The sequence below is a fragment of the Entelurus aequoreus genome, linkage group LG10, assembly GCF_033978785.1.
Source record: "Entelurus aequoreus isolate RoL-2023_Sb linkage group LG10, RoL_Eaeq_v1.1, whole genome shotgun sequence".
Taxonomy (NCBI): domain Eukaryota; kingdom Metazoa; phylum Chordata; class Actinopteri; order Syngnathiformes; family Syngnathidae; genus Entelurus; species Entelurus aequoreus.
Window position 1 is genome coordinate 43,263,387 of NC_084740.1, and position 17,001 is coordinate 43,280,387.

At 41.4% G+C, this 17,001-nt stretch overlaps 2 protein-coding genes across 2 annotated transcripts in view; one reads left to right on the top strand and one right to left on the bottom strand.

Annotated features, from left to right (window-relative positions):
* Window positions 1-11,434, top strand: part of LOC133658657 (tyrosine-protein kinase receptor UFO) — a 101,219-nt gene extending 89,785 nt beyond the window's left edge. Inside the window, exons 18-20 of the mRNA XM_062060919.1 lie at window positions 4,275-4,434; window positions 4,499-4,635; window positions 7,771-11,434. Coding sequence (XP_061916903.1) covers window positions 4,275-4,434; window positions 4,499-4,635; window positions 7,771-8,131 — 658 coding nt within the window. The 3' untranslated portion in view covers window positions 8,132-11,434. The remainder of the gene's footprint in view (window positions 1-4,274; window positions 4,435-4,498; window positions 4,636-7,770) is intronic.
* The window catches only part of LOC133658656 (galectin-4-like), a 35,472-nt gene continuing 29,762 nt past the window's right edge, over window positions 11,292-17,001 (bottom strand). The window contains exons 13-14 of the mRNA XM_062060918.1: window positions 14,230-14,395; window positions 11,292-11,564 (exon numbers count right to left, since the gene is read on the bottom strand). Of these exons, the coding sequence (XP_061916902.1) occupies window positions 11,418-11,564; window positions 14,230-14,395 (313 nt within the window). The 3' untranslated portion in view covers window positions 11,292-11,417. The remainder of the gene's footprint in view (window positions 11,565-14,229; window positions 14,396-17,001) is intronic.

Here is a 17,001-nt window from a genome sequence, read left to right on the forward strand (position 1 = left end):
GGATGACGTATGCGCGTGACGTAGACCGGGGAACACGGGTATGCCTTCCACATTGAAGCCAATACGAAACAGCTCTGTTTTCATTTCATAATTCCACAGTATTCTGGACATCTGTGTTCGTGAATCTGTTGCAATCATGTTCATTGCATTATGGAGAAGGAAGCTGAGCAAGCAAAGAAGAAAGTTGTCGGTGCGAAATGGACGTATTTTTCGAACGTAGTCAGCCACAACAGTACACAGCCGGCGCTTCTTTGTTTACATTCCCGAAAGATGCAGTCAAGATGGAAGAACTCGGATAACAGAGACTCTAACCAGGAGGACTTTTGACTTCGATACACAGACGCCTGTAGAGAACTGGGACAACACAGACTCTTACCAGGATTACTTTGATTTGGATGACAAAGACGCAGACGTGCTACTGTGAGTATGCAGCTTTGGCTTCTAAACATTTGATCGCTTGACCGTATGTGCGCAACTTTTTTTTGCGTATGTACGTAACTTTTTTAAAATATATAAGCTTTATGAACCTTGGGTTAGGTGAACGGTCTTTTGGGCTGAGTGATTGTGTGTGTTGATCAGGTGTTTGAATTGTATTGGCGTGTTCTATGGAGCTAGGAGCTAGCAGAGGAGCTAGGAGCTAGCGTAACAAACACGCAGGTGTTTTTATGCAGGATTAATTTGTGGCATATTAAATATAAGCCTGGTTGTGTTGTGGCTAATAGAGTATATATATATGTCTTGTGTTTATTTACTGTTGTAGTCATTCCCAGCTGAATATCAGGTCACCCCCGGCTCTCACAGCATCTTCCCTATCTGAATAGCTTCAACTCCCCACTAGTCCTTCACTTGCACTTTACTCATCCACAAATCTTTCATCCTCGCTCAAATTAATGGGGAAATTGTCGCTTTCTCGGTCCGAATCTCTCTCACTTCATGCGGCCATCATTGTAAACAATAGGGAACTTTGCGTATATGTTCAACTGACTACGTCACGCTACTTCCGGTAGGGGCAAGCCTTTTTTTTATCAGATACCAAAAGTTGCAATCTTTATCGTCGTTGTTCTATACTAAATCCTTTCAGCAAAAATATGGCAATATCGCGAAATGATCAAGTATGACACATAGAATAGATCTGCTATCCCCGTTTAAATAAAAAAAATTCATTTCAGTAGGCCTTTAAGATGTATTTATTGTATGCTTAAATGTAATATTACATTAAATAAATAAATGACACATTTAGGTAAGATTTATTTATTATATGCATACATAAATACTTAAGTGTTATTAAATATAATATTACATTAAATACATTAAATAAATGACACATTTGGGTAAGATTTATTTATATATATTATAATATCAATCAATCAATCAATCAATCAATGTTTATTTATATAGCCCTAAATCACAAGTGTCTCAAAGGGCTGTACAAGCCACAACGACATCCTCGGTACAGAGCCCACATACGGGCAAGGAAAAACTCACCCCAGTGGGACGTCGGTGAATGACTATGAGAAACCTTGGAGAGGACCGCATATGTGGGTAACCCCCCCCCCCCCCCCTTCTAGGGGGGGGGGGGGGGTTACCCACATATGTAATCACATATGCATTTAATATGTATATAATATATACATATTATAATATATATTATATATATTAATGTGTTATTAAATGTAATTTTACATTAAATATATAAATGACACAAGATTTATTTATTAAATGCATATGTATTTAATACAAAGTTACGTGTAATAGTGCTTATGTATGCACTTGTAAAAAATCTAACTTAAATGTGTAATAAAGTGTTTATTACAGCGTGTAATAACACCTGGACTTACATGTGTAATAAAGTGTTTATTACAGCGTGTAATAACACTTGGACTTACATGTGTAATAAAGTGTTTATTACAGAGTGTAATAACACTTGGACTTACATGTGTAATAAAGTGTTTATTACAGCGTGTAATAACACCTGGACTTACATGTGTAATAAAGTGTTTATTACAGCGTGTAATAACACTTGGACTTACATGTGTAATAAAGTGTTTATTACAGCGTGTAATAACACTTGGACTTACATGTGTAATAAAGTGTTTATTACAGCGTGTAATAACACTTGGACTTACATGTGTAATAAAGTGTTAATTACAGCGTGTAATAACACTTGGACTTACATGTGTAATAAAGTGTTAATTACAGCGTGTAATAACACTTGGACTTACATGTGTAATAAAGTGTTTATTACAGCGTGTAATAACACCTGGACTTACATGTGTAATAAAGTGTTTATTACAGCGTGTAATAACACCTGGACTTACATGTGTAATAAAGTGTTTATTACAGCGTGTAATAACACTTGGACTTACATGTGTAATAAAGTGTTTATTACAGCGTGAATAACACTTGGACTTACATGTGTAATAATGTTTACTACAGCGTGTAATAACACTTGGACTTACATGTGTAATAAAGTGTTTATTACAGGTGTAATAACACTTGGACTTACATGTGTAATAAAGTGTTTATTACAGCGTGAATAACACTTGGACTTACATGTGTAATAATGTTTACTACAGCGTGTAATAACACTTGGACTTACATGTGTAATAAAGTGTTTATTACAGGTGTAATAACACTTGGACTTACATGTGTAATAAAGTGTTTATTACAGCGTGTAATAACACTTGGACTTACATGTGTAATAAAGTGTTTTACAGCGTGTAATAACACTTGGACTTACTTGTGTAATAAAGTGTTTATTACAGCGTGTAATAACACTTGGACTTACATGTGTAATAAAGTGTTTATTACAGCGTGAATAACACTTGGACTTACATGTGTAATAATGTTTACTACAGCGTGTAATAACACTTGGACTTACATGTGTAATAAAGTGTTTATTACAGGTGTAATAACACTTGGACTTACATGTGTAATAAAGTGTTTATTACAGCGTGAATAACACTTGGACTTACATGTGTAATAATGTTTACTACAGCGTGTAATAACACTTGGACTTACATGTGTAATAAAGTGTTTATTACAGGTGTAATAACACTTGGACTTACATGTGTAATAAAGTGTTTATTACAGCGTGTAATAACACTTGGACTTACATGTGTAATAAAGTGTTTTACAGCGTGTAATAACACTTGGACTTACTTGTGTAATAAAGTGTTTATTACAGCGTGTAATAACACCTGGACTTACATGTGTAATAAAGTGTTTATTACAGCGTGTAATAACACCTGGACTTACATGTGTAATAAAGTGTTTATTACAGCGTGTAATAACACTTGGACTTACATGTGTAATAAAGTGTTTATTACAGCGTGTAATAACACTTGGACTTACATGTGTAATAAAGTGTTAATTACAGCGTGTAATAACACTTGGACTTACATGTGTAATAAAGTGTTTATTACAGCGTGTAATAACACCTGGACTTACATGTGTAATAAAGTGTTTATTACAGCGTGTAATAACACCTGGACTTACATGTGTAATAAAGTGTTTATTACAGCGTGTAATAACACTTGGACTTACATGTGTAATAAAGTGTTTATTACAGCGTGAATAACACTTGGACTTACATGTGTAATAATGTTTACTACAGCGTGTAATAACACTTGGACTTACATGTGTAATAAAGTGTTTATTACAGGTGTAATAACACTTGGACTTACATGTGTAATAAAGTGTTTATTACAGCGTGAATAACACTTGGACTTACATGTGTAATAATGTTTACTACAGCGTGTAATAACACTTGGACTTACATGTGTAATAAAGTGTTTATTACAGGTGTAATAACACTTGGACTTACATGTGTAATAAAGTGTTTATTACAGCGTGTAATAACACTTGGACTTACATGTGTAATAAAGTGTTTTACAGCGTGTAATAACACTTGGACTTACTTGTGTAATAAAGTGTTTATTACAGCGTGTAATAACACTTGGACTTACATGTGTAATAAAGTGTTTATTACAGCGTGAATAACACTTGGACTTACATGTGTAATAATGTTTACTACACCGTGTAATAACACTTGGACTTACATGTGTAATAAAGTGTTTATTACAGGTGTAATAACACTTGGACTTACATGTGTAATAAAGTGTTTTACAGCGTGTAATAACACTTGGACTTACTTGTGTAATAAAGTGTTTATTACAGCGTGTAATAATAAATAAGAGGTGTTTGAGAAGGTAAATGTGGTGTGTGTGTGTATGTGTGTATGTGTGTGTGTGTGTGTGTGTGTGTGTGTGCAGGCTGAACGAGAACATGAACGTGTGCGTGGCAGACTTCGGTCTGTCCAAGAAGATCTACAACGGTGACTACTATCGTCAGGGTCGCATCTCCAAGATGCCCGTCAAGTGGATCGCCATCGAGAGTTTGGCCGACAGAGTCTACACCAGCAAGAGTGATGTGGTGAGTGCAGCACGCCACCGCTACTGGAGGCTCCGCCCCTAACAATGTCCTCCTCCTTCTTCAGTGGTCCTTTGGCGTCACCATGTGGGAGATCGCCACCAGGGGGCAGACTCCGTATCCTGGTGTGGAGAACAGTGAGATCTACGACTATTTACGTCAGGGCAATCGTCTCAAGCAGCCTCCAGACTGTCTGGACAGCATGTGAGCCATCACACATGATATCACACACTAGTAAACACCCTACTTGTATCACACATGATATCACACATTAGTAAACACCCTACTTGTATCACACATGATATCACACATAAGTAAACACGCTACTTGTATCACACACAAGTAAACACGCTACTTGTATCACACATGATATCACACATTAGTAAACACCCTACTTGTATCACACATGATATCACACACTAGTAAACACGCTACTTGTATCACACATGATATCACACACTAGTAAACACCCTACTTGTATCATACATGATATCACACACTAGTAAACACCCTACTTGTATCACACATGATATCACACATTAGTAAACACCCTACTTGTATCACACATGATATCACACACTAGTAAACATGCTACTTGTATCACACATGATATCACACACTAGTAAACACCCTACTTGTATCACACATGATATCACACACTAGTAAACACCCTACTTGTATCACACATGATATCACACATTAGTAAACACCCTACTTGTATCACACATGATATCACACACTAGTAAACACCCTACTTGTATCACACATGATATCACACACTAGTAAACACCCTACTTGTGTCACACATGATATCACACACTAGTAAACACCCTACTTGTATCACACACAAGTAAACACCCTACTTGTATCGCACATGATATCACACACAGGTAAACATGCTACTTTTATTGTACATGATATCACACACAAGTAAACACGCTACTTGTATCGTACATGATATCACACACAGGTAAACACGCTACTTGTATCGTACATGATATCACACACAGGTAAACATGCTACTTTTATTGTACATGATATCACACACAGGTAAACACGCTGCAAGACTGCTTGTATCACACATAAGTAAACACGCTACTTGTATCACACATGATATCACACACAAGTAAACACGCTACTTGTATCACACACTAGTAAACACCCTACTTGTATCACACATGATATCACACACTAGTAAACACCCTACTTGTATCACACATGATATCACACACTATTAAACACCCTACTTGTATCACACATATCACACACTAGTAAACACCCTACTTGTATCACACATGATATCACACATTAGTAGACACCCTACTTGTATCACACATGATATCACACACTAGTAAACACGCTACTTGTATCACACATGATATCACACACTAGTAAACACCCTACTTGTATCACACATGATATCACACACTAGTAAACACCCTACTTGTATCACACACTAGTAAACACCCTACTTGTATCACACATGATATCACACACTAGTAAACACCCTACTTGTATCACACACTAGTAAACACCCTACTTGTATCACACATGATATCACACACTAGTAAACACCCTACTTGTATCACACACTAGTAAACACCCTACTTGTATCACACATATCACACACTAGTAAACACCCTACTTGTATCACACATGATATCACACACTAGTAAACACCCTACTTGTATCACACATGATATCACACACTAGTAAACACCCTACTTGTATCACACACTAGTAAACACCCTACTTGTATCACACATGATATCACACACTAGTAAACACCCTACTTGTGTCACACATGATATCACACACTATTAAACACCCTACTTGTATCACACATGATATCACACACAGGTAAACATGCTACTTGTATCGTACATGATATCACACACAGGTAAACATGCTACTTTTATCGTACATGATATCACACACAGGTAAACACGCTACTTGTATCGTACATGATATCACACACAGGTAAACATGCTACTTTTATTGTACATGATATCACACACAGGTAAACATGCTGCAAGACTGCTTGTATCACACATAAGTAAACACGCTACTTGTATCACACATGATATCACACACAAGTAAACACGCTACTTGTATCACACATATCACACACAAGTAAACACACTACTTGTATTGTACATGATATCACACACAGGTAAATGCCCTAGTTGTATCGCATGTGATATCACACACAGGTAAAGCGCTACTTGTATCACACATGAGTAAACCCGCTGCAGGAATCGCACATGATATCACACACAACTAAACACCCTACTTGTATCGCACGTGATATCACACACAGGTAAATGTGCTACATGTATCACACACAAGTAAATGCGCTACTTACATCGCACGTGATATCACACACAGGTAAATGTGCTACTTGTATCACACACAAGTAAATGCACAACTTACATCGCACGTGATATCACACACAGGTAAATGTGCTACTTGTATCGCACACAAGTAAATGCACTACTTACATCGCACGTTATATCACACACAGGTAAATGTGCTACTTGTATCGCACACAAGTAAATGCACTACTTACATCGCACGTGATATCACACACAGGTAAATGTGCTACTTGTATCGCACACAAGTAAATGCACTACTTACATCGCACGTGATATCACACACAGGTAAATGTGCTACTTGTATCGCACACAAGTAAATGCACTACTTACATCGCACGTGATATCACACACAGGTAAATGTGCTACTTGTATCACACACAAGTAAATGCACTACTTACATCGCACGTGATATCACACACAGGTAAATGTGCTACTTGTATCGCACACAAGTAAATGCACTACTTACATCGCACGTGATATCACACACAGGTAAACGCATTACGCACACAAGCTGATTTCATCCCATATGTGTATTGCGTCGATATCACTGTGGTATGGTTTTACTAACCAGTGCTGTATATCAGTGATATCACTGTGGTATAGTCTTACTAATCAGTGTTGTATTGCAGTGATATCACTGTGGTATGGTCTCACTAATCAGTGCTGTATATCAGTGATCTCACTAATCAGTGCTGTTTTGCAGTGATATCACTGTGGTATGGTCTCACTAATCAGTGCTGTATATCAGTGATATCACTGTGGTATGGTCTCACTAATCAGTGCTGTGTTGCAGTGATATCACAGCGGTATGGTCTTACTAATCAGTTGCAGTGATATCACTGTGGTATGGTCTCACTAATCAGTGCTGTGTTGCAGTGATATCACAGCGGTATGGTCTTACTAATCAGTTGCAGTGATATCACAGTGGTATGGTGTCACTAATCAGTGCTGTATCGCTCCTCAGCTACGCTCTGATGTTCTCCTGCTGGCTGTTGAGTCCAAAAGATCGTCCGTCCTTCGAGGTTCTGCGAGGTGAGCTGGAGAAGACTTTGGAGGAGCTGCCGGACCCCCAGGACCCTGAGGAGATCCTCTACGTCAACATGGACGACTCCTGCGCGGAGGCGGAGGCGGGGGCGGCGGGAGGCTCCTCCCCCTTGTGCCTGAAGGGTCTGGCGAGCACGGCGGTGGAGGTGCATCGCCCCAACCGCTACGTCTTGTGTCCGCAGCACGCCTCCCTGGAGAGTCTGGACACGCCCACTTCCTCCCTGCCACTCAGACACACCGCAGAGCCGCTGGAGGACTCACACAAAATTCCCTGGCAGTGAGCACGTTGTCATGGCAACCACAGCTGAGGAACTTTTTCTCCAAGCAGCCAACGACCGCAGGTTCGATTCCTCGCAGCAGAAGCACAGCGACTTTTTCATACGCTCATTTTTCTACTTTTGCACTTTTTATACCAAACTTTGTTCCTACTTTTGTTCCACGTGGAGGAGATGGAAGTGGGTGTGACATCATTGCTTGTTCCACGTGGAAGAGATGGAAGTGGGTGTGACATCATTGCTTGTTCCACGTGGAAGAGATGGAAGTGGGTGTGACGGTGCGACATCATTGCTTGCTAAAACTCTTTTTAAGCTTTTTAAATACGTGACAAAAATGCTTCCCTCCAAGAAAAAACTAATGGCTTCATGGCTCATTGACCATTCTGGCTCACTGCGACTAGAAATCATACTTCATTTTTTTAAATAAGGGACGTTACATCTATTTTAAGTCAAATTACATCTATTTTAAGTGACGTTACATCTATTTCTAAGTGACATATCTATTTCAAGTCAAATTACATCTATTTTATGTAGCATTACATATTAAGTGACGTTACATCTATTTTAAGTGACATTACATCTGTTTTAAGTGACGTTACATCTATTTTAAGTCAAATTACATCTATTTCTAAGTGACATTACATCTATTTTAAGTGACGTTACATCTATTTTAAGTGAAATTACATTTATTTTAAGTAGCATTACATATTAAGTGACATCACATCTATTTTAAGTGACATTACATCTATTTTAAGTCAAATTACATCTATTTCTAAGTGACATTACCTCTTTTAAGTGACATTACATCTATTTTAAGTCTAATTACATCTATTTCTAGTCAAATTACATCTAGCTTAAGTAGCATTTCATATTAAGAGACATTACATCTATTTTAAGAGACATTACATCTATTTTAAGAGACATTACATCTATTTTAAGTGACATCACATCTATTTTAAGTGACATTACATCTATTTTAAGAGACATCACATCTATTTTAAGTGACATCACATCTATTTTAAGTGACATTACATCTATTTTAAGTGACATCACATCTATTTTAAGTGACATTACATCTATTTTAGTGACATTACATCTATTTTAAGTGACATTACATCTATTTTAAGAGACAATACACCTATTTTAAGTGACATCACATCTATTTTAAGTGACATTACATCTATTTTAAGAGACATCACATCTATTTTAAGTGACATCACATCTATTTTAAGTGACATTACATCTATTTTAAGTGACATTACATCTATTTTAGTGACATTACATCTATTTTAAGTGACATTACATCTATTTTAGTGACATCACATCTATTTTAGTGACATTACATCTATTTTAAGAGACATCACATCTATTTTAAGTGACATCACATCTATTTTAAGTGACATTACATCTATTTTAAGTGACATCACATCTATTTTAAGTGACATTACATCTATTTTAGTGACATTACATCTATTTTAAGTGACATGACATCTATTTTAAGTGACATCACATCTATTTTAGTGACATTACATCTATTTTAAGTGACATGACATCTATTTTAAGTGACATTACATCTATTTTAGTGACATCACATCTATTTTAAGTGACATTACATCTATTTTAGTGACACATCTATTTTAAGTGACATTACATCTATTTTAAGTGACATCACATCTATTTTAAGTGACCTTACATCTTATTATATTTGGTCAGTTTGTTATTGGTTGAAGTGAAGCTCGGTCGTGTGCTTAAAAGCAGACAAATATTGTAACATTACTTGTAGTGACGCAGCAACACCCGGACTGTACTCTGTCTTACATTTTGGTACTTAAACATGTTAGCATGCTAGCATTAACATGCAAATGGTTAACTTTTTTTTTGGTGCTAATTTTAAAGGTTCAGAGTACTTGACGTATGCTAATGTTAACATGCTAACTATTTTTGATCATTTTACAGACATACACCTCAGGGTCATATACTTTGTACTTGATGCATGCTAATGTTAACATGCTAACTATTTTTGATTGTTTTGCAAGAATACACCTCAGAGTCATATACTTCACCAATGCTAATGTTAGCATGCTAACTATTTTTGATAGTTTTGCAAGCATACACCTCAGAGTCATATACTTTACCAATGCTAATGTTAGCATGCTAACTATTTTTGATTGTTTTGCAAGCATACACCTCAGAGTCATATACTTTACCAATGCTAATGTTAGCATGCTAGCTTTTTTTTTTTTTTAAAGTCATTTCACAGGTATACATTTCAGTCATATTTTTTGGTACTTGACACATGTTAATTAGCATTAAAAAAAACTAGCATACTAACATTAGCATGCTAGCTGTTTTGCTCACTCTACAGGCATACATGTCAAGATACTTCACACATTGTTGTTAGCACGCTAGCTTTTCTTTAAAGCTCATTTTACAATCATACATTTTTGTTCTTGACACATGCTAACATTAGCATCCTAGCTTTTTTTGTTAATTTTACAGGTCTAAATTTCAGTCATATATTTTTGTTCTTGACACATGCTAACATTAGCATCCTAGCTTTTTTGGTTAATTTTACAGGTCTACATTTCAGTCATATTTTGGTACTTGACACATACTAATGTTAGCACGCTAGCTTTTTTTTGTGCTAATTTTACAGGTCTAAATTTCAGTCATACATTGTTGTTCTTGACACATGCTAACATTAGCATTCTAGCTTTTTTTTTGTTAATTTTACAGGTCTACATTTCAGTCATATATTTTGGTACTTGACACATACTAATGTTAGCACGCTAGCTTTTTTTGTGTGCTAATTTTACAGGCATACACTTCAGGCATATACTTTGGCTCTTGACACAAGCTAATGTTAGCATGCCAGCTTTTTAGCCCTTTTAGTAGCTTTCAGTCATGTATTTTGCTATTTGACACACGTTTACTATTAGTTTTTCACAATGAAGCTCGTAGCTGCACAAAACTTTCGTGGTGTTTCACGGCGACTAACAACAGAAGGATTTCAAGCTCTGACCTCTCCTTGGCACATCGCGGCCAAGGTCTAGGAGGTGGACTCGTACCGTCACACCCCGAGTTGGAGAACTTCCTGCTCCTTGGAAAAGAAGACAGGAAGTTGTCACCAAGGCACTTATTGACTGTAAATATCGTGAGAAGAAGTGAGCTTCATGTTGAATGTGGACTGAAGTGCCTTCGCCTTTATTGTGTCACTTCTTATAAACTGGTCCTTTTCTACAAACCTGTCTGGTTTCCATGGCGACGCGTGTGTGTGTGTGAGTGACGTGCTTCAGAATTGGATGTATGAGATCTGCACGTCGCCGTCCACCTCCAGCGTGTCCATGTCTCCCACAGCCTGCAGGCGGTGTGTGAAGTCAAAGAGCGGCTGCCCGTTGACGAACACCTTGAAGCCCTCCTTGCCACAGCGGATGGACACCTGAGGAGCGGACCAGGAGGGTGAGGACTAGGAGGGTGAGGACTAGGAGGGTGAGGGCCAGGAGGGTGAGGACCAGGAGGGTGAGGACTAGGAGGGTGAGGGCCAGGAGGGTGAGGACTAGGAGGGTGAGGGCCAGGAGGGTGAGGACCAGGAGGGTGAGGACTAGGAGGGTGAGGGCCAGGAGGGTGAGGACTAGGAGGGTGAGGGCCAGGAGGGTGAGGACTAGGAGGGTGAGGGCCAGGAGGGTGAGGACCAGGAGGGTGAGGACTAGGAGGGTGAGGGCCAGGAGGGTGAGGACTAGGAGGGTGAGGACTAGGAGGGTGAGGGACAGGAGGGTGAGGGCCAGGAGGGTGAGGGCCAGGAGGGTGAGGACTAGGAGGGTGAGGGCCAGGAGGGTGAGGACTAGGAGGGTGAGGACTAGGAGGGTGAGGGCCAGGAGGGTGAGGACTAGGAGGGTGAGGACCAGGAGGGTGAGGACTAGGAGGGTGAGGGCCAGGAGGGTGAGGACCAGGAGGGTGAGGACTAGGAGGGTGAGGGCCAGGAGGGTGAGGACTAGGAGGGTGAGGACCAGGAGGGTGAGGACTAGGAGGGTGAGGGCCAGGAGGGTGAGGACTAGGAGGGTGAGGACTAGGAGGGTGAGGACCAGGAGGGTGAGGACTAGGAGGGTGAGGGCCAGGAGGGTGAGGACTAGGAGGGTGAGGGCCAGGAGGGTGAGGACCAGGAGGGTGAGGGCCAGGAGGGTGAGGACCAGGAGGGTGAGGACCAGGAGGGTGAGGACTAGGAGGGTGAGGGCCAGGAGGGTGAGGACTAGGAGGGTGAGGACTAGGAGGGTGAGGACCAGGAGGGTGAGGACTAGGAGGGTGAGGGCCAGGAGGGTGAGGACCAGGAGGGTGAGGACTAGGAGGGTGAGGGCCAGGGGGTGAGGACCAGGAGGGTGAGGACTAGGAGGGTGAGGGCCAGGAGGGTGAGGACCAGGAGGGTGAGGACTAGGAGGGTGAGGACTAGGAGGGTGAGGGCCAGGAGGGTGAGGACCAGGAGGGTGAGGACTAGGAGGGTGAGGGCCAGGAGGGTGAGGACTAGGAGGGTGAGGGCCAGGAGGGTGAGGACCAGGAGGGTGAGGACTAGGAGGGTGAGGGCCAGGAGGGTGAGGACTAGGAGGGTGAGGGCCAGGAGGGTGAGGACTAGGAGGGTGAGGGCCAGGAGGGTGAGGACCAGGAGGGTGAGGACTAGGAGGGTGAGGGCCAGGAGGGTGAGGACTAGGAGGGTGAGGACTAGGAGGGTGAGGGACAGGAGGGTGAGGGCCAGGAGGGTGAGGGCCAGGAGGGTGAGGACTAGGAGGGTGAGGGCCAGGAGGGTGAGGACTAGGAGGGTGAGGACTAGGAGGGTGAGGGCCAGGAGGGTGAGGACTAGGAGGGTGAGGACCAGGAGGGTGAGGACTAGGAGGGTGAGGGCCAGGAGGGTGAGGACCAGGAGGGTGAGGACTAGGAGGGTGAGGGCCAGGAGGGTGAGGACTAGGAGGGTGAGGACCAGGAGGGTGAGGACTAGGAGGGTGAGGGCCAGGAGGGTGAGGACTAGGAGGGTGAGGACTAGGAGGGTGAGGACCAGGAGGGTGAGGACTAGGAGGGTGAGGGCCAGGAGGGTGAGGACTAGGAGGGTGAGGGCCAGGAGGGTGAGGACCAGGAGGGTGAGGGCCAGGAGGGTGAGGACCAGGAGGGTGAGGACCAGGAGGGTGAGGACTAGGAGGGTGAGGGCCAGGAGGGTGAGGACTAGGAGGGTGAGGACTAGGAGGGTGAGGACCAGGAGGGTGAGGACTAGGAGGGTGAGGGCCAGGAGGGTGAGGACCAGGAGGGTGAGGACTAGGAGGGTGAGGGCCAGGGGGTGAGGACCAGGAGGGTGAGGACTAGGAGGGTGAGGGCCAGGAGGGTGAGGACTAGGAGGGTGAGGACTAGGAGGGTGAGGACCAGGAGGGTGAGGACTAGGAGGGTGAGGGCCAGGAGGGTGAGGACCAGGAGGGTGAGGACTAGGAGGGTGAGGGCCAGGAGGGTGAGGACCAGGAGGGTGAGGACTAGGAGGGTGAGGGCCAGGAGGGTGAGGACCAGGAGGGTGAGGACTAGGAGGGTGAGGGCCAGGAGGGTGAGGACCAGGAGGGTGAGGACTAGGAGGGTGAGGACCAGGAGGGTGAGGACTAGGAGGGTGAGGGCCAGGAGGGTGAGGACCAGGAGGGTGAGGACTAGGAGGGTGAGGGCCAGGAGGGTGAGGACCAGGAGGGTGAGGACTAGGAGGGTGAGGGCCAGGAGGGTGAGGACCAGGAGGGTGAGGACTAGGAGGGTGAGGACTAGGAGGGTGAGGGCCAGGAGGGTGAGGACTAGGAGGGTGAGGGCCAGGAGGGTGAGGACCAGGAGGGTGAGGACTAGGAGGGTGAGGGCCAGGAGGGTGAGGACTAGGAGGGTGAGGGCCAGGAGGGTGAGGACTAGGAGGGTGAGGGCCAGGAGGGTGAGGACCAGGAGGGTGAGGACTAGGAGGGTGAGGACTAGGAGGGTGAGGGCCAGGAGGGTGAGGACTAGGAGGGTGAGGGCCAGGAGGGTGAGGACTAGGAGGGTGAGGGACAGGAGGGTGAGGGCCAGGAGGGTGAGGACCAGGAGGGGAGGAAGGAGAGGTGACTCACGTCAAAGGGCTGTCCCTCCTTGAAGGGATTGTTGCTCAGCTGGCGTTCTTCTGCACCCCAGCGACCACCGATCAGACTGTTCCTCACCACAACACCCTCCTTCAGCCGGGGGTTGACATGCAGGGCGATGTCTCGCGTCCTGCTCGCCATCAGGTTGATGCTGATCCTGAACACGTACATTTAGCGTGGGGCATGTTAGCATGTTAGCATGTTAGCAGTGTCATTGTGAGGCAGCTTGTATGCACCTTGACTGTACACCTCAGTCATACTCATTCAATTATACCTAAATTAGCTTCTTTACTACAGGTGTACACCTCAGTCATATACTGTACATAGGTATATGCTAAAAGTTAGCATGCTAACTTTTTTCCCCCACATACTGTATTTTACAGATTTGTTCTAAAAAACAATTACAGGTATACACCTCAGACTCATATTTTGGTACTTGACACATGCTAACTGCTAGCATGCTAACTTGTTTCTAACAAAGTTTGCAGGTATACACTTCAGTCATATTTTGATAATCGACACATGCTAACTGTTAGCAAGCTAACTGTTTCTAACACATTTTACAGGTATACACCTCAGACTCATATTTTGGTACTTGACACATGCTAACTGTTAGCATGCTAACTTGTTTCTAACAAAGTTTGCAGGTATACACTTCAGTCATATTTTGATAATTGACACATGCCAACTGTTAGCAAGCTAACTTTTTCTAACACATTTTACAGGTATACACTTCAGACTCATATTTTGGTACTTGACACATGCTAACGGTTAGCATGCTAACTTTAAAAAATATATATATCTTTTTTTAGGTATACACTTCAGAGTCATATTTTGGTACTTGACACATGCTAACTGTTTGCATGCTAACTTTTTTTAAACACATTTTACAGGTATACGCCTCAGAGTCTTATATATTGATATTTGACTAGTTGTTAGCATGCTAACTTTGTTCTAAAAAATGTTTGCAGGTTTATACCTCAAACTCATATTTTGGTACTTGACACATGCTAACTGTTTGCATGCTAACTTTTTTAAACAAATTTTACAGGTATACACCTCAGAGTCTTATATATTGATATTTGACACATGCTAGTTGTTAGCATGCTAACTTTTTAAAACAAATTTTACAGGTATACACCTCAGAGTCTTATATATTGATATTTGACACATGCTAGTTGTTAGCATGCTAACTTTGTTCTAAAAAATGTTTGCAGGTTTATACCTCAAACTCATATTTTGGTACTTGACGCATGCTAACATTGTTCTAACACATTTTACAGGTATACACCTTAGACTCATATTTTGGTACTTGACACATGCTAACTGTTAGCATGCTAACTTTTTTCTAACAAAGTTTGCAGGTATACACCTCAGACTCATATTTTGGTACTTGACACATGCTAACTGTTAGCATGCTAACTTTTTTCGGACAAAGTTTGCAGGCATACACTTCAGTCATATTTTGGTACTTGACGCATGCTAACATTGTTCTAACACATTTTACAGGTATACACCTTAGACTCATATTTTGGTACTTGACACATGCTAACTGTTAGCATGCTAACTTTTTCTAACACATTTTACAGGTATACACCTCAGTCTCATATTTTGGTACTTGACACATGCTAACGGTTAGCATGCTAACTTAAAAAAAAAAAAAAAGTTTTAGGTATACACTTCAGAGTCATATTTTGGTACTTGACACATGCTAAATGTTTGCATGCTAACTTTTTTAAACAAATTTTACAGGTATACACCTCAGAGTCTTATATATTGATATTTGACACATGCTAGTTGTTAGCATGCTAACTTTGTTCTAAAAAATGTTTGCAGGTTTATACCTCAAGCTCATATTTTGGTACTTGACACATGCTAACTGTTAGCATGCTAACATTTTTCTAACACATTTTACAGGTATACACCTTAGACATATTTTGGTAATTGACACATGCTAACTGGTATACACCTCAGACTCATATTTTGGTAATTGACACATGCTAACTGGTATACACCTTAGTCATATTTTGGTAATTGACACATGCTAACTGGTATACACCTCAGACTCATATTTTGGTACTTGACACATGCTAACTGGTATACACCTCAGACTCATATTTTGGTAATTGACACATGCTAACTGGTATACACCTTAGTCATATTTTGGTAATTGACACATGCTAACTGGTATGCACCTCAGACTCATATTTTGGTACTTGACACATGCTAACTGGTATACACCTCAGACTCATATTTTGGTAATTGACACATGCTAACTGTTTGCAGGTATACACCTCAGAGTCATATTTTGGTACTTGACACATGCTAACTTTTTTCTAAGACATTTTACAGGTATACACTTCAGTCATATTTTGGTACTTGATACATGATAACTTAGCATGCTAACTTTTTTCTAACAAAGTTTGCAGGTATACACCTCAGTCATATTTTGGTACTTGACACATGCTAACTGTTAGCATGCTAACTTTTTTCTAAGACATTTTACAGGTATACACTTCAGTCATATTTTGGTACTTGATACATGTTAACTTTGTTCAATTTTTTTTTTGCAGATATATATATTTTGGTACTTGACACATGCTAACTGTTAGCAAGCTAACTTTTTCTAAGACATTTTACAGCTATACACCTCAGACTCATATTTTGGTACTTGACATTGATTGATTGATTGATTGAGACTTGTATTAGTAGATTGCACAGTACAGTACATATTCCGTACAATTGACCACTAAATGGTAACAC